Raw genomic sequence first — 27,591 nt, 5'->3', positions numbered from 1 at the left:
TGATTTCCAGTAAATGGTCAAAAAGGATTCGTGTCTTCAAAGTTCTTTGCCAAAAGGAGATTAAAGTTATAAACCCTACTTCACAGGCAAGATTTCTACCTAATTCATAGAATTTATTTTTTTTTTATTTAGAATGCAAGAGACTTGGTCACTTAACTTTATTCACAGAATTAAATTAACACTGCTTTGGTTGACATCTCAATTGAAATCTTTGGTAATCAATAAAGGAGTTGTAGTCATTACATTAATGAATAAAGTCATGTTAGAGGTAACAAATGAAGGAACAGAACATGTTGTTGTTGGCTATGAGAACCAAGCACCAGCTTTACCTTCTGTGAGAAAACTGGAGTTAATTTTTAATGCCCTTATGCTAGCATTGTACAAAAGGGGGAAAAGGCAAAGAAGAGTCTTCACATAAATATTCTAATTTTTGACTTTGAGTTCTTGGACAGAAGAAGTAATTGAGCTTACCTGAAAACCACAATAGAAACAGATAGATTAAGAGATAGCCAACAGGATTATAATTTTTTTTTTCTGGTTTATTTTTGGTGATAATCTAATTTCTCTGAGGGTGTTCATGTGAGCATCTTGTTTCCCAGCTTATGTCTTTTTGACCAGTGTTTGCAATCCCTTTGTATAACCTTTTCAAAATTTTGTACAAATTCTGTAAAATTTTTTTCTTCATATTCTTCACATTCTTTGCATTTTTCTGATTTTGTGGAAGCCAACTGAAAAAAAAAAAGCAATAGTAAAGCAGGATACCAATCCATTCATTCTGATAGAGAATTAGGTTTTTTGCCCTGTTTAGGGGAATAATTCCACTGAAGGTAATGGGTATGGAAAATATAAGTGGAGCCTTCTATGGTCTGTGCATTTCTTAGCTTTTTGAACAGGATTGTCTGTGAGAGGTACATCACTTCAGTGGAAGATGCAAATGATTGTCCCTCTGAAAATTAGGATACTTTTCTGCCTGTGTCTAACATATCTGACTGCAGGTACTGAAGCTGCAAACTGTCCTTTATACACACACATTCAACACCCTACCACATGTAAGCATGCACAAAAGTATTTGCTTTGATAGGAATCCTGAAAGTCTTTTTCTACAAACAACTGATTTTTCATTATTATGAGTACAGGTCATAATCTCATTAGTTTTCATCCCACAGTTTATGTAACAAAAGAGGTATTTCTGCTATCCAATATTCATTTTGATTTGCCTTTTTTCCACACACCATTGGTGTTGCTTACCTTATTTTTTTTGAAGCTGTCATTTCCATTTTTCCATATGTTCCACACATCCTGTGTTTTACTACAATTTTTGATACGGCATTCTTGAAATATCACTTCTGTCTCTAAGAAAAAGCACCTCATTACAAGTTCTTGGCATTCTTCCTGAAAAAAAAGCAGTTGCAATAGTTTACAATTAAAAAAGCATAAGCAAATGGAGGTCATAATTTATTATATTATTTAAACCACAAGTATGATATAAGTGAGACGTAATCTAAGATAAAATCAGCCACAAAGAGACTGGTTTTTACTTCCTGGGCATCTTTTCTTACTATTCAAATACATTTGAATATTGGCTGTGAGAGCTAAGAACAAAAAGATCAAGCAGTTTGCTGAGATGGGGTGAAACAGATTGTCTTAGTGAAGAACATAGGAAAATAATTAATTAGGATAGGAACGTGGCTTATAACTAAACATAGTGGAATTAATTTAATATAATGCTTAGTAGTTTTAACACTTTAACTCAGAGACCTGAACTCAGAATGGGTAAGAGAGTAGAGGAAGTAGGTAATGCTCCCTTAAATAAAAAATGAATCCCACAATTATTTTAGCACTGTTTGCCTTGATAAAATGACTTTTAATCACACCATCACAGAATAGTTTGGGTTGGAAGGGACCTTAAAGATCCTGTACTTCCAACCTCTCTGCTATGCACAGGGACTCCTTTCTGTAGGCCAGGATGCTCAAAGCCCCACCCATGATCCCTTTCAATTGATTGATTTTAGTAGCAGATGACTAAATAAGGATAATTCATACCTGCTTGCACAATTTATCATAAGCACATTGATTAGAAGTACTATTTATTCCAAGGCAAATTATTTTATTTTAGACACATGTATCAAATTAGAACAAGTCTACTTTAGGGGATAATTTCTAATAAGGCTATGAAGCCACCATATTAAACATTAGTTATGGTTATATGTGAAGTTTACTTACATCCTCATCTGCGTTTGCAGTGTATAAACTGACATCAATATCCTACAAGGAAATAAGAGTTGTAATTATAAACATTGCCTAACAAACACCATATCCCTCACACTAGCACTTCTTAGCTGAATGCACTGCTAAATATTTCATTAAGTCTTCTTCTATGATTATATGAAATGCTGACTGTTTCATGAACTTACTTTGGACGTCTTGATCGTTTGCAAATCTTGCAGAACTTCTTCCCACTTGCAACGACCTGCTTCTGTCTTTGGTACATAAGCACTGGAACAGAAGAAACTCAGTGACCATTAGGCTAAACAGGAGGGATCTACAACGTTCACGATGAAAAAAAAGACTCAGCATTGTAAGATATTAGAGATACAGTGTTTACATGTAAATACATATGGCCCATGTTTGGGGCAAGCAAGTGTATTTGAAAAATGATAAAATCTCACAGATACATAAAAACAGTTTCTCATGTCACACACAGTATAAACAATGTGGGTGTTTTAGAAGGCCAGATTTACAGAACATAATGCAAGAAAAAGGTTCAATTACCTGATGTAAAATACCTAAAATTCTTTTAAAGTGTTAAAATAAAATTCCAAATCCACTCTCTGAAGTGACTGGAGACAAGTAACAGCTGTGATAGTAAAAATAAATAATTTGTGGTTACTGTCTGATTGGCATTAGCTTTGTATTTACCATAGGAAGAAGATGATTAGTCCCATTTCATTCTTTAAAAGGCAAAAGCAGTGGCTGTTCAGAAGCAGATACTGCAGACAAATACTTTTCAGGTGTGTTTTCTGGAAGACACAACCAAAGTGATAGCTTGTCACCATTTGATTCCACAGAATTTTGCTTTAGTACTGACTTAATTAACCAATTTTCCAAGATTCCAATAAAGACAAAACCCTGTTGTGTGTAGCTGGAAAGACCAACTGATTTGTAGCTTGGAGAAATACATAATCACTTTGCCAGACAGTTGGTAGAAAACCAGATGCTGAAGGCACACTGTGAAAACCTGAACTCATCCTGGGCTCCCTATTTATTTATCAATTCATACTGCACGCTGCAATTGAACACAGAGTCAATATTAAAGAACTTTTGTTTTCCACCTCTCCCCTGGCTACCATTTCTTATCCAAATTCAATTAATTCCCTACAACTTTAACTCCAATACTGTGGCTGCATATATGTGAGACTCTACCTTGAATGCATCAAATACTATAGTTATGTGTACACATGTTAAATAAAATATTTAGATACAGTATGTACTTACATTTCTTTACACAGTTTATATGTGTCTAATAGTGGGCAGTGATGCATTTCAGAATTTCCTCAGTGGAGTTTAGCAACTGGAAATAAGGAGAAGCTGTGAAAAGCTGTGCATTGTCCATCAAGAAACATTTCTCTGTGCACAGCCCAGTAACCTTTGTTCCAAAGTCACAAACCCTTTGATTTAGCTGATAAAGTTCCCTCACAGGCTTAGGTTAATTATCTGCTGCAGTGCAGTGGTTTTGACCCAAGTTTTTATTCCTTATCCAACATGCAATACTCTGTAACTGACTCAAATGACGTTCCTTGCAAACTCGTAAGTAAATATTTTTAAATGGACCAGAAAACTAAGAAAAGGAGAGCTGTGCAGGGGTAAAACATCCAAATGGGAGGTCAGTCCATGCACTATCAGGATTGCAGCTCACTCGCTGAAATCTACTTTAATAAAGCAGAGCCAGGAGAGTAATGATCATGCGAGTTCCCCAAAGTATTTCTAACAAATATTTGCTACTCTCTTAAATAGAAAATGCTTCAAATACGTTGCAATTATTTTGTTTCCAATTCCCAAAGATACAGGTAAAATAACATAGTTACCTAATCCTACATAAATGTCCACATTCAATAATGGGATGCAGTTTCAGTCCCTTTAATCCCCTTTGCTTGTCCAAAACCTGTTCAATAAAAGCCATGTAAATTAATGATACTGGACAATCTAGATTGCAGAAAGGACAGAGCAGGTAACCTCTCCTACATCTTCTGAGCAACTTCCATATGGAGGATGCTGTGTCATGGTCAGCCAAAGTAGGTCTACAAGCAAGGCTAAACCTGTCCCTACTTACATAACAAATGGAAATTGAAAATATGAGTACTAAACCAAAATATTAAGTACTTATACACATTTATTTTTCAAATGTACGGGATAAAAAAAGGAAGTAATTATTAACTGCATGGATATGGTCAAAAGAGCTAAATCACTTTGCTATAGCATGACAGAAAAGCTTTGTCCTTTTCACAGTTAGCATTGATTTGAAATTGCTATGTTATTTCTTATGGGTTTGGATTTTGTTAATTTGTTTTTGTTAAATCTGCATACTACCTTCTTTCATTTGATATGCTAATGCTTAGAAAATATCCTACTTTGGTTGGGTTTGGGGTATTTTTTACTATTATTATTTAAGTGAAGTCAGAAGTAGTCTTATGGGGAAACTCCAAGTGTATTTAAAGAAATTTTAAACCTGATTGGTGGATACAGCTGAAAAAAACATGTTTTAACCCCAAGTTTTAAGAAAATAATTTAAAGTATACTGGAAATATTTTACAATAGCTGAACATTTTTATCATTCTACAAGCTGGTTTTTATGAAATGAGATGAGGTTTCAACAAATTATGAAAGACTTATGATGGATCCCTAAGCACAAACCAGCTTTGTAATTTATAATTAGTGTTATGGGGCCTTAAAATTTGATTTGAGAGGGAGGCCCAGTCCAAAGGAATTATCAAATTTATGCTGCAGCACAAAGTTTTCATGATGAAGAAATAATATATTATGATATCTAGTGAATAATGGACCAGGGTTATCATTAATTTGTCATTTGTTTCCTATTTTAAATAATTGTTTACTCTAATAACACTTCTTAATGATTGAATGTCTGCATATTGGCTTTTCCTAAATATTGTAGGTAACCTTTATTGTAATAAATTATAATTGCTAGTGTAAAATAAATGCTTAGAGTTTCGAAGTAATAGAAATCTTGTACTGATGATAAATACGCAAAAAATGTACTACATGCACATTATAAAGTTTGTTCATAAAGAGGTTTCAATGTCAGCTACATCCCCCAACACACGCTTTTGCAGACCCAATGCAGGCCCATTTTCTACTTGAATTTCTTAATTCTTTCATCCAAACTATTATTCAACAACAGAAGCATTGCAAGCTGGCTTAGAAGCTTTCACAAATCATTCTCCTACCTTGAACACATAATGTTGTAACACAAAAATTTTCTTTGGATAATGTCTGGGTTTGATTTCCTACTCTGTGTAATCATTAACTAATTACTCTCTGTCTTTGTTATACCTCTGGTAGCTTGTGTCCTGATTACTTGCTGCTTTAAAGATTAAAGCCTTTGGAAGTGAATATATGCTCTTCCAAAAATACCATATATCTGAACTTTTTTATTAATATTTTCTTATAAATGTCTCCTTGAATCCTTGAGATAAGATATTCATAAACAAGAAAATTTCTATCCAGGCTATGCAATTTGGTTCTATTGGCAAAGGCCTTCTCTTTTTTCTCCTTATTTTAAACTGTATTTTTATTCTTAATTTATATCTTTATTCCTCATCTGCTTCCTTGTTCTTGAAAACAAATGACCGGAACATACAAGGTGCTCAGATCTTATGAGGGATTTAGAAACTGGTGATACTGTTTTCAGTTTCTGTGGGAAAAAGGGAACTTCTGCCAGTGTTGCCTTCACAACTGGTGGCTCAGACCTCAATATGTTTCCCTGCCAGAACTTGATGTGCACTTCTTTCAAAATCCTGAAATGTCCTGAGAGTCTTTGACCATTTGCAAAACCTCTCACCCTATAAAAAACCCTAGAGCCCTGAAGTCTAACCTTCTTAATTGTTGATTATTCTCGAATTTTCTTTAACTTCTTGACTTCTAGCATACAGTTTTTTCCTTGATCAGCCCCCTTTCCTTGTTCCCATGAGCAAATCAGCCTTCTCAAACACCTCTCTCTCATAACAATCTATTTTTCCCATTTCTCATTTCATTCTGTAGTACAATAGACTTCTTGCACATTATTCATTATTATTATTTTAGTCGGTCTCTTCTTCTCCCCTGCTCTAAAAATATGTGTCCTCAGCATTTTCTCTCTGGCTTCCTGTGCAGCAAAGAACTTTAAATCTTCTTTTCTCTGTTACTGCTGCAAATTTCCCCCTAAAATCTTACCATCACCTCCAGCTCTCTCCAGTCCTTTGGCATTTTTTTAAGAAACGTCTCATGCAGAAAGTAGGGGTCTTTTTAGATCTGTATTCAAGTGCTATTTGCATCATGTAGAGCTGACTTTTACACCCACTCATTTGCACTGTTGCAGCAATTCTTCTCCTGTGTTTCTTTTGCCACAGTAATTAGAGCCTCCTTCAGCGAAGTCTGCCTCCTCCCCCAACAAAATCTCACCCGGTGGCTCTTGCTCTGCTATCCTCTGCTTGTGGGCTCCACTAATTAATTGTTCTGTCCTCTTGCTCTAGTGCAATTACCTTCAAGGGGACAAAGTACCAAGTAACTGCACAGCTAGAGCGCTGCATCTACCTGAGGTTTTGTATTGTGCATAACACTGGAGCTCCTTCTGTCTGCTCAGAAGCATACAGAATGTCAGAGTCCATAAGACTGAGAAGAAAATCAACTTTTTTCCCTAGTCCTGTACCAAAAGAACATTCTCTTCTGATTTCTTTTTTCCAGGGGTGGAGCCATGGAGAGTAAAGGTTTCATAAACTAGTGGAAGTGACTTTAAGAGGAAGGGAACCCATAAATAAAGCAGTACTTCTGAACTAGATAGATGTTTCCATATTGAGCCCTTAAATAAGTAATTTTGAAATCAAATTTTCATGGATTATGAGTAAGTTTTAGAGAAAAGACATATTCTAATTGCCTTGTCATGGAGTAAACGCTTAAAGTCAAAGAAGCAGATTCAATCAAGAATCGCTCAGCTCTTTCATCCCTAAGTTACTTTAGGCTTCTTATAGGAAACAATCAAAGGGAAACAAAGAAAAAAAGCCCTGAATTTGAATTAGTGTCAGAATGTAACTACTCAAATTTATAAAAACAGAGAACCACATTAATGTTCTCTGAGACAGTAAGAAACTCTGTTGCAGATGCTACCTATAAGTACAGCCTTGAAAACCACTGCCAAAAAAACCTTCTTTTACATCTCTGATATCTTCTGAATACCATTTGATGCTGCAACTATTAAAGAGCTGCTTCCACACTATCATGGTGCCTGAATCTATTGTAGTTCTTCTCCCTATCACTCTTTGCACTGATAAGGAAATTTGCCCTCAAGCTCTGCCAGGTGTTATCAGCAGCTCTCCTCCTCAAGGTTTCAATGTAAAGAGTGAGCTTTTCATGCTTCTGGCTGGCTTTCACTTAGTGAACCAGAAAGGAAGCCAATGCAATTACCAGGTCGTAAACTGAATCACATGGCTGAATGATGGTCTGGCTGAGAGCCAAACCATGCCTTGCTTTGTTAAATGTTTAAGCTTTTATGACATGAAGTGCTTTCTTAAAAGTTTCGTATTTACCTAGAGTTAGGCTGGCTAAAGCACTTTTTCTCAGCAATAAAACTGGGTATTCTTTAAATACGATTCCTGTTTGGTTACTTGCCTTTCACCTCTCTCCCACCAAGAACCACAGCTTTTCTTGGTTTTGTGGTATAGTGGTGACATTCTTGTGGAGTACTACCCTACATGGCTTATTCTGCTTGTATCAGGGAAGTGCTAGCCTTCAAAAGAGTTTTCTCACTAATCAGCATGGCAGGAGACTCTCTCAGTTTATATAACATTTTGAATTTATATGTTCTCTGTTTGCTCAAGTAGTTGTTGATTTGCTTTGGCAGTCCTTTCTCCTGTATGTTCCTGATAATTGGCATTTATGCTAGAGACTAAAGTTTGTAATGCCTGTTGGAAAACTTTACTGAAAGGTCACAGAGTCATTGCTATTCCACTCAATACATTAAACATCGGAAGATAAAATGTAAGAAGTTAAATATTTTCTTTTGACCTTTACTTTCTTTTGCAAAGTGTGCTTGAGGCCCAGAGCTCAGACTATTGCCTTGTGAAGATGTGCCCTGTACTTGGCTATAGACCTTATATTTGCCAGGTGGCAAAATCCAGCCAGGAAAGAAAGCTAATTTATGCTTCTTTCTCTTTTCATCCTTCCGTGCAATGTCAGTTTTTTCAAGGTATCAATCACTCCTCAACTTGTGAAAGATCAACTTAATGTTTTCTTGATGCAAGGATGTATAATATTAATGCTAGGTTAGCTTGCCAAACACAATTGACCCAGAGACCCCCTGAATTTTGCTAGTGACAAAAATAATTTAGCTCAAATACACAGTAAAGAAAAAGTACAGAGCAAAAAACTCATTTGCAAGGCACAGATGGTTAGATGTGACCATTTATCCCCAAATGACACCCTTCAGGATGCAATATGTAATAATTAGTTAAAAGGCCTTTCAGAATAAGTTCTCACAGATACATAAACAGTGAGAATAAAAAGATATTCAAAACGTAAAGGGCATTAATAAAACACATAAAATAGAGCCAAAACTAAAGTTGGTTTAACAAAATGTGTCCTGATCTATACATTTGCTGTTAGGCACTCCTTGTAAATATTTATTTGTGCTATTTTTATCATAGCAACAAATACCCAAGAGGGAATGAGAACACAATTATGGATTAAATGTCTGTGCCTTTAGGGTAGGATATTAACAGCTAGAACAGTATTAAACACGGAAACTTGAACAGCAAAAAAAATTATAAATGATGTCATACTGATGCATAAAATTGAAACCTCTGAGGCCATAAAAATAGTTGTTACAGGAACAGCTGCTGGACAAATAATATCTCTGCCTTAGCAACGTGCTCAGCTTAAAGACTGTAAGACTATACACTGGTAGAGATCTGTAACACACTTGTACTAGATAAAAGACTAAAAACAGCAAAGGCAGTTCTCAAAATTGTGAAGTTACACAAGTTTCAGAGCTTTTTAAAAAGAATTATAATCTATGGCCCTCTCTTACAGTGATATTTTTACTGGAATTTGCTGGGTCCTGAATTAGAGGCATGATGCAGTTTGAAACATTCTACTTTCTCTTCTGCTTCTAATGTTTTTTAAAGAGCAGAAATAAATCCTAATATGTGACAATTGTGATAGCTTTCCTGAAACCAATGAAATTTTTAATTTCCAGAGTTGTTGAGAATTTGACAAAAATATTAACCAGGGAAAAATAGGTTCATAGAACAATTGAGGAAGCAGCACACAGAGCACCGTAAACTGATGAATAGACAGAGAAAACTAGAATCAGGAGTCTAACAAAGATGAGCGAAGTATCTCTACCACAAATTTTTTCCATATAGGATAGGCATGGAAAAGGAAAAAAATTTGGAAAATAAAGTGTTCCTGTTTTACATTCTTTACAAATCACTTATAAATAATAATGCAAGAGGACTTAGAGGAACAGGACAATCCTTCTTAGTCTCTTATCTTTGGATACAGAAGTGATTATTGGAAAAGCACTACTGTGTGTGCACTACAGAAACCTCCCCCTTTTATGTACATTTTGAATGTATTTTTGTGTGATGTAGCCATTATGAGCTTGCACACTGAACCACTTTTCACTACGTGTAGCAGGGGCTGAGTGCAATACAGCAGTAGTGTACATGCAACATCCACATTGTGGTAAAGCATACTGGGGAGATTAGTTAAAGATCAGATTTCTCCATAATATTTCCTTTCAAGCACGTTTCTTCATCATTTTTGAATGGTAAAGCTAGAAAACAATCTTATTTCATTCTAAACAAGGGCTGATACAGGGTTTTATCTGTCACACACTGATGATCTCGATATAAAAATAGAAAAGTGACCATGGATATTAATAACTGTGAGACTGTGTGCCTGAACACAACTCAGTTTTCTGAAGGCAGTACAAGCCTGCTGTGGTAGGGTTGCTTTCTGAGGCTTTTCTTTGCTCTCCAAACAGCTTACTGCTTCCCTGCCACCACAGCAAGGTACCTATTTCTCCTGAGTGGAAGCACAACATGGCAAACTATTTACTTTGCTGTCTTGCAAACAGTGAACAAATTTGGGTTTTGGCAAATACCGACCCAAACACCATACAAGGTCCCCCTGGTTGTTAAATTTAAAAGTTAGCAAAAAAATTTAAGGCCACTCACATACAACCTGGCACCTTCTGGTCTAAAAAGCATCGTAGGCTGTCATTGTTCTATTATTTCTCTAGAGTCTCATATTGCTGTTGTTATCAGACTTCTAAAGTCCATACCTCTTTGGTGTGTTTTTACAGCCGATGATCCTCACTGACTCTGTCTGCTGCATGCTGCTCTCTCCCATCTCGGGGCTCCTTCAAAACTCCCCCAGACTGGCTGACCCACCCCTTTTATCCCAGTTCTCTTCATTGGTCACAGCTGCAGCCCAATGAAGGACATGGTAGCTGCAGCCCCTCAAGCACAACCAGGACCTCTGGGGCAAAGCCTGTACACAGATATTCAAGTATACTTCCTCTGCTATAGTAGGCATTATTATGCACATAGAGAGACATGCCAGTGTGCAACTGAAGGCAGTAGGGAAAATTAATGGGAATTACCAGAGATGAGTCCCAAGCTGCCACCTGGCTACTGAAACATCACTGACTATATGCTGGAATATGTTTAGACTCAGCTTTATACCCAAGTTTTATGACTGCATTCTCTATGACACGCTGCTCATAATAAATCTCTGGGCGTCTCAGTTTGGGACCCCAAAGAACCAAGGAGCCAGCTGACTCTGTACATGTCAGCATTAATCTTTGGGGTTTTTAAAAAACTTCAGTGATAGCATTGGTTGCCTATTTCCAGAAGAGGAACAAAATCAGAACAAAATGGTAGTGTTTCATCTGTCTCAGGTCAGAGTGAGCATATCAGCACATTTTAGCTACTTTGATAGATTATACCAACTCTCAAGCAACAACCAGAGCTGTTGCCAATACAAACAATGCAAAAAAAATATTTGAAGGCTCAAGAGAGCACAAGCTTTCTCCAATGTTCCTTGTGCCCTCTCCATAGGACACTCAAACTGGCTAATGAGCATAGCAGAGTATGGCTGAGATGTGCATGCTGAGGAACTTTACACTTTTCTTCCCTAAAACCAGGAATTTCCAAGCTTCTAAGCTCACTCATTTTTGCTCCTACTCTCCAGCAGTTGAATTTCTGAACTATTGTACTAGACTACTCCTCCTGAGAACACACACCTTGAAGTCTCCTAAGCTTTTGCAAGAACAGTTTCAGCAGCATTTCAGACCCAGGAAACAAAATGTTCTTCCTAATTAATTTTTTGATTTTTCCATTATGCATTCATGTCACTACTGTCTGCTGTCTCAGAAAGTTTTTCTTGCAATCGATTTGCCTACATTTAATACATCGATTTGTTTTACACTTGGAATTATGTTCCATATAATGGTAATATTACCCATAAGGTACGTTCTACAGGAGACAAGCATAGGCTAATGAAGTGTCATTATATGGAACATAATTCCTCATAATTCAGATCAAGTTTTCTAAAAGTCACAATGTCACAATGAATAAATACTTGAATAAACATGCATATTATTTTCACACATTGCAATGGAGGAAATGCTGGCGTCTACCCTTTTCCTGAAAATACGTATTTTATTTTTTTGTGGGTTTGACCTCTTTATTTTTCTTTCAATTCACCAGGCACTGTGAGAACATTTTCATCATTTCAAAACTGAGCAATCTAGCTGAGAGAAAACAGAGCTGCACCCCACCAATCCACGTTTGTGGTCAGCTGAAGGGATGATAAACACCAGTTTATTTTATTTGTTTCAGTGAGAGTGGAAGCATTTATACTACTCAAATGCTTTGCATATTTTTTGGAAAGGCGCTTCCCTGTCCTTCAGAAAATTGGAGGGATAGTGAGCAAAAAGAATAACTGTTACTTTGAGAATGCTACATTTTTTTTCTTCTAAGTGAGAAATAGTTTAGCTAGTCACATTTAACTCACACAAGACAAGACTCAAACATTTGATTATTTCCAGTCCCATTTCTTTGACATCCAGACTGACAAAAATAGCAAGTAAATTACAAAACAAACCAAAAAGTTGTTGTGTACAATTTGATAGGATAAAGCCTTTGTAACAGCTAAGAATCTGAGTGTATAACTGAAAAAATTGCTTAAATATGGCATTTTGGTTTCTTTCTGGTTAGAAACGCCAAGCAGGATGTTGAAATAAAGATTTTTCCATTTGCAAAAGTTTTAATTGGTTATATGAATTAGAGAAAATGGTCCTTTAGAAAATAATTAAAGTATAAACAGAAATAAAAATTAGTTTTCATTACTTAAATGAAGGCTATTTTGTTTTCTGATATTTAAGTCCAGACAAAACAGGTGTCATAGGCTGCTTTGAGATAAATCATTCTGCCCCAGGTTTTGGATGCTCCATGCTTTTGATATGGTTTGAGCACTGAACTCTTAGGAAAGGTACTGGCAAAACCCCTCAGGTCCTAAAGAGGGCAGAGAATGACTTGTAGCCCTGATTGAACCACATTGCTGTTTAAAAGTCACTTCTACTAAGTGTAATACAGAGCTTGAGTTCACTCTCAACACTGTATCTTGCTCATAGTTCAGTCAAATTATTTTATTTTTAAAAATTGTCACAAGTGCACAGTACATAAATTTGCACTATTTCAAGTTGTTCATCTTTAGCTGGAGAAAAACTACTAGAAAATTACTTTGTCCTCACTGTGACCTGTGTATCCTGAAATTGCACACAGTTTAAAATGAGACTTGAAATATTCATGTTTCATTTAAATTATGCAAAATAATCTACAGCAACCATAAAATCTTATGAATCTGAGAAATATTTTCAGTTACATGAGGGCAGGAGATGAGTGGGGGCTTCGTCAAAAAAAAAAAAAAAGAAAGAAAAAGACAGGAAAAAGAAGGAATTGTTTCAAAAGTAGAACATGAGAAAAGTTCAATTGAAATGCCATAAAGGAAATCTCCACTTTGTGTTCTGATCAGCTAGAGACAATGCAAATGGTAACAGCAGGTACCTACAGCAGAGCATTTCAGCCTGGGTTTATGCCCACGCTCCTGAATGCCAACAGAGATTTTCAGGAAAACAACCATCCTGCTCCAAACAAAGAAGTTACATTAGTTCATTAGTTCCTCCTCTGTGCTTACACAGTGGAATTGCTCTTGGGAGACTGGCTACTAAATCAAGCAGTTTGCACATAGGACTTCAGTGCTACATAGTGCTTCTAAAGAAGATTCTTCAACATTCTGGAGGAGCTCTTTGTCTCACAACACATCTGCATATCACAGCTTAGTCTCTTGTAGTAACAGCATTTGGACTCTTCTCAAAATGGAAAAGGATACAAAAGAGAAGAAGGACCTTCCAGGACATCTAGATATTGCCTTTTGCCATCATGTTCATAAGAGCTTCTGGAGGGGGAAGTGCTGGGCAGAATGGCTAAGTAAATTATACCACTGAATTTGGATTATGTCTGACCTTGGTTGAAGCAGTTGTTTTCTGCAGACTAAAGAAAAATTTAGTCCTTATTTATTTGGCATTTTGAGAATTGTTTTCTTAAAGATGGTAGCAAAAATGGTCAGTCTTGGGATAAAATGTCCTCATATATCACCATCAACTCTACTTAGCAACAACTAAAACCTGAGTGTTATTAACATTATTCTCATCTCAGTTCCAAAACACAGCACTGTACCAGGTACTTGGAGGAAAATTAACTCTATTCCAGTCACAAGTGCATGAAGACAGAAACTTACATCTAAAATGCCACAGCATAACTCTCAAGCTAAATGGGCAATTTTACCTGCAAATCAGCAGCAGATAGAGTGAGAAATCCTGCAGCTGATTCATATGACTCCAGACCTTAATGCTGATATATTATTTTATCATCTCCCCTTTGCATTAGTATCATGATGCAAAATGAAATTCACATCATTTACTACAAAAAACTTTAAAACCAGGCCTCTTCAGTAGCCCAGAGAGTTGTATCTTTGAAGGACTGAATCCACCAAAATATGCTTGAAAAGTCTAATATAATGTAAATTATGGCACAACTGTTCATTCTGAATAGCAGCAAGGGAACAGGGAAATGGGGTTGGTCTCTAACTGTGTGGAACAAGATAATGAGGTGAGAAACATCTCTTTTGTAAGAAACAAAAGGAGCATAACTGCAGGCAAAAAGCTGTAGCCCATTAAATAATAGTGTGTTTGTCTGGAATTGTAATAAAACCAAATTAAAAAGGAAAAGCATGCAGTTATCTGCTTTGTTTCTGTGGGAAATGGGAAGTCACAGGAGCAGTCTTCTCCTTGTATGCAGCTACAGATTTCTGGGAAACACAAACAACTGGTTCAATGAGTAAAAATTGCAGAGCAATTGGGGAGAGAGAAGAGAAGAGAAGAGCACAAATTATGCAAATCAAGGCTCTCTGCTGAAAAGTTTGCTTGAATGTGAGACAAGGAGATGTGAAAAAAAGCATACTTAGGATTCAAGAGAGAGAGAGAAAATACCCACACAAGAATTCAGCCATGACATAAAGGTTAACAACTCCATTTTGCAAAGAGTATTGGGAGACATAAATAATCTGGTGCATTGGGTCATGCTGCAGGAGAAATAGCTACATTTATAGCAGCCTTTTCTTTGGAAGTTTAGTTGGAAGCTGTCTGAGAGCGTAGAAAAGAGAATTGCATGACAAATATATATTTTAATATAAACTCTACTTTTTTATAACTACCAGAATTCATTGAAGTGACTGTTATTTCTGTACCTGTTTTTCTTAAATCTGTACATATAAATGCCACTGTGAGGTCTTTTCCTCCCTCCACTGCTGTCTAACCTCCTCAGGATATCTGTTAGAAAATACTGGGGGATTGTGATTGTAGTAAATCCAACAAAATCCCACATTCCCTATAAAAGGACTTAATTAATCATCCATCTTAGAATGAAGTAAAACTTCTAGATTGTATTTAGAGGAGGAGATTTTCTTAATTTAAAAAAAAAGTGCTAGTACACTGCACTACACTCGAAGATGCTTTCATTTGAAAGTAAGTTGCCATGGTGACATTTTTCTCTCTTTCCTCTAGGGAAAAAAAAAAGAAAGAAAGAAAAAAAAAAAGTGCTTTGAATAAACTTTCCCCAGTATAACTTCATTCAGGAAAGTATTATTTCTTGGCTTGGATAACTACCACTGAATGCTGTGAAAGAACAGTGATTCAAAATCTGTGCTGGACACCCGTATGATTTCACTCCACTACCATGGCTGTGATTCAGTCAGCAGACAAAATATGTAGGCAGGAGGATCTCAAGAGACTGTAGAATGACCCATGGAAGAGACTTTGTTTGTTATCCTCACTAGGGAGCTAGGGAATAGAAAATATTGCATCCCTTTCTCCTTAGCAACAATCATGAAAATTGAGGTTTTTGTAAGTTATGGAATGGCTGTTTCGTGGTCTTCCTCTTGTTCCCGCCACCATCTGGAAAACTTGGAGACAGAACACATCTTCATTCAGCTTTGCAAAAAAGGCCTGATTCCAGCTTTGGCTGGGGATGTCAGAGGACTGAAGTCAATGGAGCACAGACAGGAGAAAACTCCTGCTTGCACTAGTGGCTCTTAGTGAAGAAATACACCAGATGCAACATACATCACCCCACGTTTTTTAAATTTGTTCTCACTGCTAGTTTAGTTTAGTTAGTTTAGTTTAGTTTAAACTATGTTAGTTTAGTGGTTTATACTAAAGAAACATGTCAGGGGAAACTTTCATTCAGCAATCTCCTTAACAATGACCCTCTAGAAGCACTGAAGGCACCACAGCTCACGGACTTGCACCAAACAGGAGCTTCTTCAGTGCCTTGGCTAAGGGCTTGTTTGTGAGCCTATAGATTAACATCTCCTTTGCTCCCCTGTCAAGTTCCCAAGGATCAGCTACTTTCTGACTTTTTGTTTATGGCCTCTTTTCTTCAGGTGTATGAAGACAGCTCATAACAGAGTGGCCAACAGACAGATTCTGTTACTCAGCCGTTCTGGTAATGGAAGGCTGATCTGATTTCTGGGAAACTGACTGTGAACCGGGGTTCCTAAATTTCTGCTAATATTGTAACTACCTGTCTGTTCTGCAGAGAGTGACAACTCTTTGAGCTGATCTCTGGAAACTGTTCTGAAACTTCTGATATCAGAATGTACTTAAGTTAGCTTTTGTGCAGTAGCTTTAAAGACTATTTTATATAAATAATCTCCATTGAAAACAAGAGAAAAGATAGCTCATCTAGAAAAGCATCATATAGTTCAAGTCCTTAATGATGATTAAAGATTTAAAGGAAAAAAAATCTGTACAAATCAATCACACAGTGCACAACGATATACTTATTCTTAGTGGTTAAATTCCTCAGCTTTTTTCCTAACAGTAGATTACTCTACTATGATTTATATTTTCAACTAATCTGCACTTTTAATTCTTTTAAGGGACACAACATAGATGTTACACATGTATGCTATATCTGGCTGTATGTTACACCTGCTGTTAGAAACTAAGCCTTATTGAGAAGGATGTTGTCTTTTTGTTTGTACCTTCATAGCTACATCATTCAGTGTGTATAAATATAAGAAAGAGCATAAAATTGTTAATTTAAGAGATGGTAAGTTAATAGCAAAAATACCAAACTTACGTATACCTTTAAAAGGGGTAGTGGTATAGTTGTGTTTTAAAATGTTCACTGGCTTTGGAAGCAAACAGAATTGCTTCCAGAACACATGAGACTTGTTTTAATTTATCATGAAGGATGAAAGCATTTAATTAGGTGAGTCATAACAGAGGCAACGTTAGTGTGACACAGGGCAAAACAAACTTGCTTTCTGATAGTCACACAACCCTGCATCTGCAGCTTGCTGCAAGAGTAATGGCTTTTTATATTTTTTTAAGAGCTGTTGAGAAAATCCTGTAGTCAAAACACCACTGGCTGAATGTGCATTTGAAATTCTCAGTGAAAATAAAGACTTATTTCCTTGTCATGCATTTGATTTTTTTCACAGCCTTAGAAGAGTAAATAACCCTAGGTTATTTACATGTACTACAGGCAATCATTGTGGAAGAACTGGCATGCTCAAGACAGTGACTCGGGACCTGCTTCCAACTTTCCAGAGCTTTCATTGGTGATGCTTGAGTTCCAAATTTTTCTCCAAAATCAGGAGGTCTGTATTTGTTGCTTTTAATAAAAGCTTAGACTGATGCAATCATTCTGGCACTTCGCATGAAGTCATACGAAGCTATTGGATAATCGGTAATTAACTCAAATTTGAGATGATTAATTGGTTCTGTGACTTCTGTAGAAAAACGACTGGAAAGCCAGCAGAAAAGATGAGAAAGACTGAGCATAGGACGAATTAACATAAGAATCATCAACCAAAAGAAGAATTAATACGAATAAGAGAACTATGTGACTTGTAGCCAATGAACATTAATGCCTCTCCTTGCTAAAATTTTATAAATAGTGAAGAGTTTCAATAGTCATTGTGCTGGCTTCGTGGAGGCACCATCCAGCCTCCATTTCTGGACAGAAGTGTCAATAAGTCTAATACCTCAGCTCTGTGTGTGGATCTGCCTCTTGCACAACCTGTTTTGGGACAACACCAAATGCTAATGACTTTGGGATTATAAAAAGGTGACCTGGCCACACTGCCTACTGGAAATGCAACTGCTACCAAATCATCTAGGAGATAATATGTGGGGAGCTCTGAAGAGTGCTACAGAGGCTGGACACTTTCAAGGATTTCTCCCCACAGTAAAGAGTGTAGTAAATACTCTCAAGGATCAGGGGTTTTGGCCTCACATGTTGTGAAATATCAGCCAGACACAGGGATTAGGACCGAGCAGAAAAGTTGGCCAGAACTTGCTGTGTCACAAATCAACTGAAAAATATGAATATGAAAAAAACCCAGACCTATTTATGGTGTGCAAGTTAATTCTGGTACAACTGAACAACAAGGAGTGGAAAAAAACAACGTAAAAATTATAGAGTGTAGGGATTTAATCTAAAATACCAGAGATGTTTACAAGCCTTAAATTTTCTTTATTACCTACTTTTCATGTTGGGTTGCAAAATAACATTAAAAGCTTTGCTGAAATTTTAGAAAAAATGTCATGTTGTTTAAGTGATCCTTACCTGACTCTGCAGCCTGCTCAGTGCTCCAGCAGAGTTTTGTGTTGGCCGTGCTGTCCCCAGCATCCTGCCTGCTGGACCAATACTCAGAGGAGAAGCACAGCATCTGCATCAGAAAACTACATTTTGGGGCCTACATGGGGGGGGAAAAAAATGTAAGTATAAATCCACAATGGATTTCTGAGTGGCTTTCAGCCTATCCATTAAGATAATTCAAAGCAGGAAGCCTCGTAAATTTGGCAAGCAGCTTCTGCAAGTCCCCTGTATATATTCTAAATAAATGGAAAGCACAAGACAGAAATTTTGAAAAGGTTATTTTTCTTTAGATAGTAGAATCGCATCCTTGAATTCTGTAGGATAAAGGGAGATCCCCTGGAAAACGTGTGTTGTCAGGAATGGATAATTTCTGTGATTTCTCATGACAATCATGGTGACTATCTAACAAGCTCATTGCCCTTTTTATTACCTTTTTACAGATGACACAATAAAATGCAATTGGAAGGTTTCCCTTTTCTTTTATAAAATTTTTCCCCTAGATTTGTATTCAAATCTTGCAAGTTTTACGGTTGGAAGAACAAGCTGATTTTTGTTCAAGCAATAGATTTTGCACTCATAGCAAGGCCTTGAAGAGATACAGCAGAAAATGAAAGCATGTTGACAGAACAGCTTATTTGGACATTAATATTAGCATTTTTATAAAAGTAGTCCCAACATAATCTGCAAGAAAATAAATGTGTGAAGAAGGGTCCCTACAGAAGTTGAAGAAGCTCCATCCTCAGAGGTACTGAAAAATCAACCAAAGCTGGAGCAACCTGCTGTGATGTCAAATCCAGCCCAGCTTTAGGTGGGAGGCTTGAAGAAGGGTTCTGTAGGTGCCTCTTCCAAATATGAACTATACAATGAAGTTAGGCCTTGAATTAAAAGAAATGTGGTGGAGGATGGAAATACGAAAACACACACAGATGTGTGACTGCATAAGCGTTGTCTTCTCAGAAAATTTAGCACAGAGAATTTCAGAGATACAGGCTAAGAACACAGTCTTGTTTCTGTAATGTGTAAAGGCACCATTGCCAGTTTTGCAGCCGTTCAGCAGCTGGGTCTCAAACAATAAGACTCAGTTTCAGTTACCTGTATTTTGATCAAAGTGAACTTATTGGAGCTGGAATTTTCTACAATGAATTATTTACTCAGGGTAGTGATTTTCTTTAAAGTCCCCTTAAGAGTAATTCACTCATTTCCAAAAACAAATTAGCAGAAAACATGCACTTCTTTCGTAAAAATTAAATGTTTATAAGTATTTAATTAAAGCAGTGCTTTGTGGCAGCTTTTACAAGTTGGGCAGCCTAGAAAACCTGCATAAGCTTGGCCAAGTCCTGAGTGGCTTATTTTATTTGCATAATTGCAGAAGGTATTTTTTGGCATTTAGGTGGTGTCCAGCAGTCTCTTCGCTGACATCCTCCATCTCTGAGCTTCCAAGGCAGGCAGAACATTTTGTGTGTATGTACACAGGCTTTCTACAGGAACAGCATTGTGAAGGCTTAGGGGCAGAAAACAGTGATGCTGCTGGTGCACAGAAGTGGAATTTGAGTTGTATGACCGGATGGAGAACACAGCAAGGAATCAATAGATGGTGGAAGTGAAAGGAAGGAGAAAGTTTGAGGGTAGCAGAAGTAGAAGGATTTATGATCACTAAAGCATATTCTACTCAACTTGAAACTCAATCCCAAGCTCACTGCCTTTCCATGAATTCATAATTATAAAAAGGCATTATATCTTTAATCAGAGTATGATGTAATGATTTCCTTTTTCTCATACGGCATTTGTGAACCAAATGGATTGTTTTCACAAAGTGGACCAAGCTCCTGGAAAAAACCAAACCAAACGAAAACAAACTCCTGTATAAATGGCTTTGTTTGACCAAAAAGGTGTGGAGAAAAGGAGACACAAGATCACAGAAAGAAAACCCGGGTTCAATGACAAAGGCAGCTGGATGCAGCCCTGAGCCTTCTCCTTGCCTTCATCTAAGCATCTTTCTGTGATTTGGGCACACTCCTTAACACAGATTTTTCACAAGCAGCCATAATTTTCTGAGCCCTGCTTCACAAAAAAATCCTCCCTTTTAGTTACTTTGCATATCTGCCCCTAGGACGGGATGCTTCATGCTCCCCAGGCACATATTTCTGGTTGCTATAGTCAGCTAGTCAGATACTAGCTCAGGTTTCTCCAGGGTAGATGTTACAGTGCGAAGAAAAAATGTGTCCCTGCAGAGCTTAGTTCAAAAGGGCTGCAATTCCTCACAGCTGCACCTCACAGAACACACTGGGGGCTAAAGTGAACACAGACAATCCTAGAGACTGCTAAGCAATCACTTAAAACAAAAATAAAAAATTATCTCCAGGTATCACACGCTGGGCCCAAAATATTTAGGCTCTTCCAATATTTTTGCATTTGGAGAGTGAAATTCCTCTTTTCTTATCCTTTCCTATCCTTTTGAGAAAAATTAACTAATCCGTGATCAAGATGAAAACGGGTAATATACTGGTAAGTGATATATATATATATATATATATACTCTAGACAGTGTAAAATCACATTTCTTGTGCCCATGTAAGTAATTAGCTAAGGCTGTAGACTTTTCTTATTCAATAAAAATTATTGAAAATTAAATAAAATGAGTGAAAGAAAGCTGTAAGCAGTGAGGCAGCACATGTGAACCCCAGTCCGATGGCTTTGGCCATCACCAGCACCTAGTGTTGGTCACTGCAGGACAGGTTTACCCCTTGGAATCCCCAGGCTGAGAAGAGGCACCAGTGCAAGCCCAGGTGAGCTCTCACCCTCCTGTCACCCCCTCTGCTGCCCAGCCTCTCCACTGCACTGAGCCCACCTAATCATAGTGTCAGCGTTAATCAAACCTCAGGAATGTGAAGCAACAATTGACCTATTTACCCTTACAAGAAGCAGCACAAAGTAAACCTCTGGGAGCCAGACCATTGCCTAAGTACACTATCAGGGAAAGATACTGTACTAATTTCTTTTCTGGCAAAGGTTACAGTACTTGAGCCTTTGAGAGCCACAGTGACTCATGTTCCTGTTTTTATAAGCGCACTACACATCCTCGTGCTAGCTGATATGCCTCATCTGCCTTTATTATTTTCATGGCATTCAGCCTGAGGCAAGTTGGCTGTATGGCTTATACTAACAGATACAATTCATTATTTTTGAGCAATAAGTGCTCAAAAGCTATCAACATGAGTGTGCTCATGTTGATAGCTTTTCCTCTTACAAGCTTCACTGAAAGTTGCAGCTTTCAGAAGTCAGGCACATAGATTCCCACAGAGAATTCCTTAGCTCTGGAAGGGCAGGTGAGGGCTTCTTCCCTTACAAGAAAACAGCAGTTTTGTCACTGGCCAGGAAATATGCAGGCCCCACTGGTAAAAGTGCCATAATTCTTAATCACCCAATGCAGCATCAAAAGACGCTGCAGAGTTCATGCCCAACTCTCTGTCATGTTGCTTATCAACCAAAAAAAGAACCAATGTTAATAGTATGCTAACAATATATTAACAGCTAAAATTAGTTTTAAGATATGTGAAGTAAACCTCATCACTGTTGTTATTTTTTTACCGAAAATGGGTTTTCTACTATATATGTTTATCACAAGATTTTTAGCTCAACAACGGCACTGTCCAATTTGTATCTTCACAAACACAGTCCATGGCAGACGGTGACACAACACAGTCAATAAGATCAGGTTCTTTCTCCAGCAGAGACAATAAACTATCCCACACTGTCCTTATGTACAGCTTAAACTCGAGGGAAGAAAATTACCAACACTTGACATTCAGTGCCTTCTGGAAGACACTGCAGCCAGGGAAAGGTGCAGTGGGAATAATTTCTGGCTAGCAGTTTAGAATATGATGGTCCATCTACTCAAAAATAAATTGCAGCCAGTAAATATTCTTCTCTTTTATTTTTACTTTACCAAAAGACATCCTAATATATTTGATAAATTTCAGCATGAGTGGGCTGGATTAGCAACTTCAGTATAAGACTTTTTAAATTACCACAGAGCGCAACCCTTTTAGTCTACATACATTTTTATACAACAGTCTTTTAAAAGCAGTTCCTCGTTGGGCAAAAAAATTCCATCCACCATTTTTTTTGTGAAGAATATTTAAGCATTGACATTAGAGTTAATTGGTAAACTATTAAATTGTTCAGTTGTGATGTATAGCAGCTGTATCAACACTGTCTGAATGATCACCCCATGCTGCCACTAAGGACTTACCTCATCTGTTATAGCATGAAATACTGCATGATAATTTGTAATGATGCAAGTATCTGGTAACTTGCTTATAATAACTTATCAGCAGGGACAACAGCTGATACAACTTAATTGTATAGTACATCTCCTGATGTACTATATTCTTAATATTTCCAAATATTTCTGCTATTCCTCACTAATTTCTAAGGGAAATAATAAGTAAATAAATAGGAATCAGTTTTCTTATTTTACAGTAGTACATTGGTTTACAAATGGAAGACAGAAAGCTTTTATTAGCTGCCAAGGTGACCATATTCTTTGTGCTCTCAGCATGATATAAAAATTTAGCCCTAGCCAACCATAAATCCTGATGGATGATGGAGAATAGGCCCCAGGTTAGTTAAAGGATGTGGAGGAAATCCTACTCCAGACTTCTCAGAGTTGTGCAGACTATTATCTCAAAGGTGACACTCAGCCCTGGTCAAGTGGGATCTCTGTTTACACTGATCAAGTACAGGCAGCTTGGATGAAATGCCCTTCTCTTCTGGTCCTACCTTCAGGTTCATTCTGAGCACAGGATCACAGGATCCATCTTGGGAACAGCACTGTTCCAGCAAGAGCAGAGGAACCTCCAGTGTGCAGGGACCTTCTCTGTTTGGCACAGAGGCAGTGAGAAGGTAAATCGGTGTGGGATCAATGATATGAAACCAGAAGTCCTTTCCTCTGTGTAGGTATCAGGGCCCTCCAACCTGGTTCTGTCCCATTAAACATTGGCTCAAAAAGGAGTTCTGAGCATGCATTCCCATAAGGAACCATTAATAGTGCTTTCCACTAGAGTTTGCTCTTTGCAGAAACAAACTCTATCACCTTGTTTGTTAACATGTCAGTATTCGTTCTTGGAATGAATTTCTGTCCTATCAAAACCTGTAAAATGGGAATCAGACAGCTCAGCTGAGTGAGAAAATGTCTTTAAATTTGGGAACTGCTATAGAAAATGAGATTTTGCTTCATAAACATTTCTCTGAGAAATCAGTAGCTGATAATAAGTAACTGAAAGTAGGGATTTCCTCCCTCCATTTTGAAGCGATTACTTTTAAAATACTTTTGAAAATTGGAAAAAAATTAGCATGCATGGAGAGCAAATGGACATGTTTGGGATGTTCTTGTTTTGCCTAGCACTATAACTTGGTATAGAGAATTGGGAATGTATTATAATAATGAGAATTGTTGTTAAAATAACCTTTAAAATCACTCTTTCATTATGAGTTTAAGTGCCCAGAAAAGCCTCAAAGAAAAAAAAAGAGGAATGCATGAGTATTCGCTCTCCTGGGTTTTAGCTCCTAGATGGTGCAGTGTTGAAATAGAGAGTGTAGCAACAAGACTGAGTCATGGAAAAAAGCAAAAGAAGCAGGAGGAATAAAATCTGTACTTTTGCACAGACTAACAAGCTTGTTCCAGAAACTGTGCATGGGCTGCTGCGCTCCCCTGATCCCTGCAAGCAGCAGCACTGTGCTGGCCCGCACAGCCGTGACCCGCTGCGGGTCACAAACCCCACTGTTTGGAATGTCTCACAGCCAGCTGCTCCACACTGCCTTTCTCCCTGCTGCGCTGGCACGAGCTGAACCCTGAGCACAGAAAGGGAAACGTTGTTCTGGCAGAGCCCTGAACCTGACACCAGGAGGTTTGTGTCACATATATCACTGGCCATGGCGTGAAGGATGCTGGAAGCTGAGGATTAACTTTTCACTCATGAGAAAAAAAAATCTAGCATTATATTATCCATACTTCCCAACTGTTCTACATCAGCTTGTACCTCTGTCCCCTGTGACCCTTCTCTATTTTCAGTGAACTCCTAGGCAGCTTTAGAATGGATCTTGTAGGATCATATTTACAGGAAAATGGACATGTACTAAATGGACCAGCCTAACCTTCTGGAACTAAAGAACAAGGTCACCTTTGTGGATAAAAAAGCTGATGTTGCAAGAAGAAAGAAGAAGCAGAAAAGTTGACAGACAAAGGGGTGTCAACCCGAGTAAAATGACGCTTACAGCATCTACCAACTAGAATAAGAAAGAGATGCTTGCTTGCTTTGTGGACAAAGTAGAGCTACCAATCAAGAGATGCATGGACAAAGCAGAGCTACCAATTAAACAATGTGTGACTGTGGAGACCAAGATAAGAAGTAAAGATAAACAATGTTTAGAAGGACAATAAACAACTTTTGCTTGATTCACATTGAATCCCACAGGGTCCTTTGGTCTCCTCAGGATCTGACCATAATCTTATTTTTCCCAGAGAATTCACACATTCATAATGACAGCAAGACATAATGCATCCATAATGACATCATAGAATTGTTTAGGTTGGAAAAGACCTTTAAGATCATTGAGTCCAGACATTAACCTGAGCACCACACCTATGTGTCCTTTAAAGATCTTCTGTATTGGCAACTCTACCACTTCTCTGGACAGCCTGTTCCAGTGCTTGAGCACTCTAGGTGAAGAAACTTTTTCTATTACTCAATCTGAACCTTCCCTAGCACAACCTGGGGCTGTTTTGTCTTATCAGTTGTTACTTGGGGAAAAAAGATCAATCTCCACCTGGCTACAACCCCATTTCAGGGACTTGTAGAGAGTGATAGGGTCATGCCCAGGCCTTTATTTCTCCAGACTAAATACCCCCAGCTCCCTCAGGAGCAGCTCCAGACACTTTCCCAGCTCCACTGCCCTTCTCTGGACACCCTCCAGCACCTCAGTGTCTGTCTTGCAGTGAGGGACCCAGAACTGGACACAGCACTTGAGGTGTGGCCTCACCAGTGCTGAGTACAGGGGGACAATCCTGCCCTGCTCCTGCTGGCCACACTATTGCTGATCCAGGCCAGGATGCCACTGGCCTTCTTGGCCACCTGGGCACAGCTGGCTCATGCTCAGCTGCTCTCAACCAGCACCCCTAGGTCCTTTTCCACCAGGCAGCTTTGCAGCCACTCTGCCCCAGGTCTGCAGCATTGCATGGGGTTGAACTTTGGCACCTGGCCTTGTTGAAACTCAAACAGTTGTCCTCGGTCCCTCGATCCAGCCTGTCCAGATCATTGCAGAGCCTTCCTACCCTCCTGGAGATCAGCACTCCCACCCAACTTGTCATCTGCAAACTGACTGAGGGTGTACTTGACGCCTTTATCCAGATCATGGATAAAGATACTGAACAGGGCTTGCCCCAGCACTGAGCCCTGGAGAACACCATTGGTGACTGGCTGCCTTCTGTGTTTCATGCAGGGCCTGTCTGGGGATGCAATTCCAGCAGTTTGTCTCTCACACATCCCTGGATATCCCCATTCCCAGAGCCTGGCCCTGTACCAGGGGCTGCCCTCTGGTGCTGGTGCAGAGCAGGGCACAGATATAAAGGCATACTCTAAGCTTCGAACAGCCCAGTAGACTCCCAAATTTAACACCTCTATTGAGCTATAAATATTGTTTGTTTAGACTATGTTAATCTATAATTATCTTTTTCCAAGACAAAATAACTAAGTGGTATGTTTCCATTTAACTGGTACATGCCAAATTAATCTGTAACTGTAAATAGAACATATTGAAATAAACATCCTGAAAGACAAAGGAGAGACAAAGGAAGCACTTCACTATGTACTATGTACTATATACTATGTACTGTGTACTATGTACTATGTACTACTTGGAAAGTATAGCCAAACATGCTGTGATAATTATCATCAGGAGTTTTTTCCACAGTATAAGACTCTCTTAAAAGTAAGTTGCCTAAAAATATCTTCTTTAAGCAGAAGGAATTGCAAGATAGTGATTGTGCACAGGAAGGAGAATTTCCTATTAGACTTACACAGATATAATTTTGCAGGTTGTGACAATACAATCTGTGACAAGTTTCTGTTCCCCACATCTTTCCCTCTTTTCCAACCTATATGAATCTATGAGTCTATGCCTAGGTAGAAAGTGTTATTTTTAACAAGACTCACCAGTGCATATGTTTACTCTTGTTTACTACTGAGTAGAATCTCTCTAGAACACTTCTATCATCTACAGAAACCCTGTCACTGTTTTCAGCAAGATTCCACTGTCTGCAAATTTTCTGTTCTCTGCCTGCATTTAATGCTCTTTCAACCATATACACTAAGAAGTAAATAACTGTTCCCCCAGATTTTTGCCTCTGTCCTTGCTATATTAACCAGGCTCAGAGCAGTAGCTTTGTTTTCTCTTCATTTTTGCTGAGTGAATTTGTTAGCAAACAATGACAAATTTTCATGAGCTAGCACCAATTTTCTCTAATTGCTGATTTCTCTAACACAGCAGAAATAGAGAAACAGGTGCCAAGTGCAAGGTTAAATACAGTACTTAAACTATGTATTTCATAAGAAATCCTATTAGACAGTTTTTAAAAGCATTTAATAATTTGAAGCTAAGCTCTAAGTTCCCTCATCTTTCTAATGAAGGAAAAAAGTAAACAAGAGGATGTCAAAAGTTGTGAAATACTCACAAGTCTCGGAGTGCTGAGCAGCGAGTCGACACAACACAGAAGTTAGGATAAGGTTTGCACAAGTGACACCAGCAAATGCTCCACCCCCTCCTCCATTCTGTTTTACTTTCAGTTGTTACATAAATAAATTTGTACCTAATAAGGTGGAAGTTACTCTCAGGACAAAGAGCAGACTGTAGGGATTTCCTGCTGCCGTTTCCTAGCAACTTTCAAACTTGGAGGAAAAAACCCTAAACAAAACAAGGCAAAAAGAACTGTGGGGAAATACACATGCCCACAATTTAGAAGGCAGTGCCAAACACGAAAGGCGGCTGCCTGATTGCTATCTGAAGCATGGACCTTCCTGGACATTCT

The 27,591-nt window shown here is 38.0% G+C and overlaps 1 protein-coding gene across 1 annotated transcript; it reads right to left on the bottom strand.

Annotated features, from left to right (window-relative positions):
• Nucleotides 1–142: 142 nt before the first annotated feature.
• IL15 (interleukin 15) lies at nucleotides 143–27,591 on the bottom strand. The gene is made up of 8 exons (XM_066548914.1): nucleotides 27,373–27,591; nucleotides 27,238–27,250; nucleotides 18,474–18,603; nucleotides 2,920–3,020; nucleotides 2,415–2,496; nucleotides 2,224–2,265; nucleotides 1,249–1,392; nucleotides 143–728 (listed from the first exon to the last, which is right to left on the bottom strand). Exons 3-8 carry the CDS (start codon nucleotides 18,534–18,536, stop codon nucleotides 576–578), a joined length of 585 nt encoding a protein of 194 aa, XP_066405011.1. The 5' UTR covers nucleotides 18,537–18,603; nucleotides 27,238–27,250; nucleotides 27,373–27,591; the 3' UTR covers nucleotides 143–575.

The sequence above is a fragment of the Molothrus aeneus genome, chromosome 4 (genome assembly GCF_037042795.1).
Source record: "Molothrus aeneus isolate 106 chromosome 4, BPBGC_Maene_1.0, whole genome shotgun sequence".
Classification (NCBI taxonomy): Eukaryota; Metazoa; Chordata; class Aves; order Passeriformes; family Icteridae; genus Molothrus; species Molothrus aeneus.
The sequence above is the reverse complement of the archived record's forward strand: the minus strand, read 5'-3'. Positions and strand labels throughout refer to the sequence as shown.

Coding starts and splice junctions, on each gene's coding strand:
- IL15 (XM_066548914.1), bottom strand. CDS start 18,536: ATGCTGGGGACAGCACGGCCAACACAAAACTCTGCTGGAGCACTGAGC. Junction 2,266..2,414: donor AAACGATCAAGACGTCCAAA/GTAAGTTCATGA, acceptor ATTTCCTTGTAG/GATATTGATGTCAGTTTATA. Junction 729..1,248: donor ACAGCTTCAAAAAAAATAAG/GTAAGCAACACC, acceptor TTTTTTTTTCAG/TTGGCTTCCACAAAATCAGA.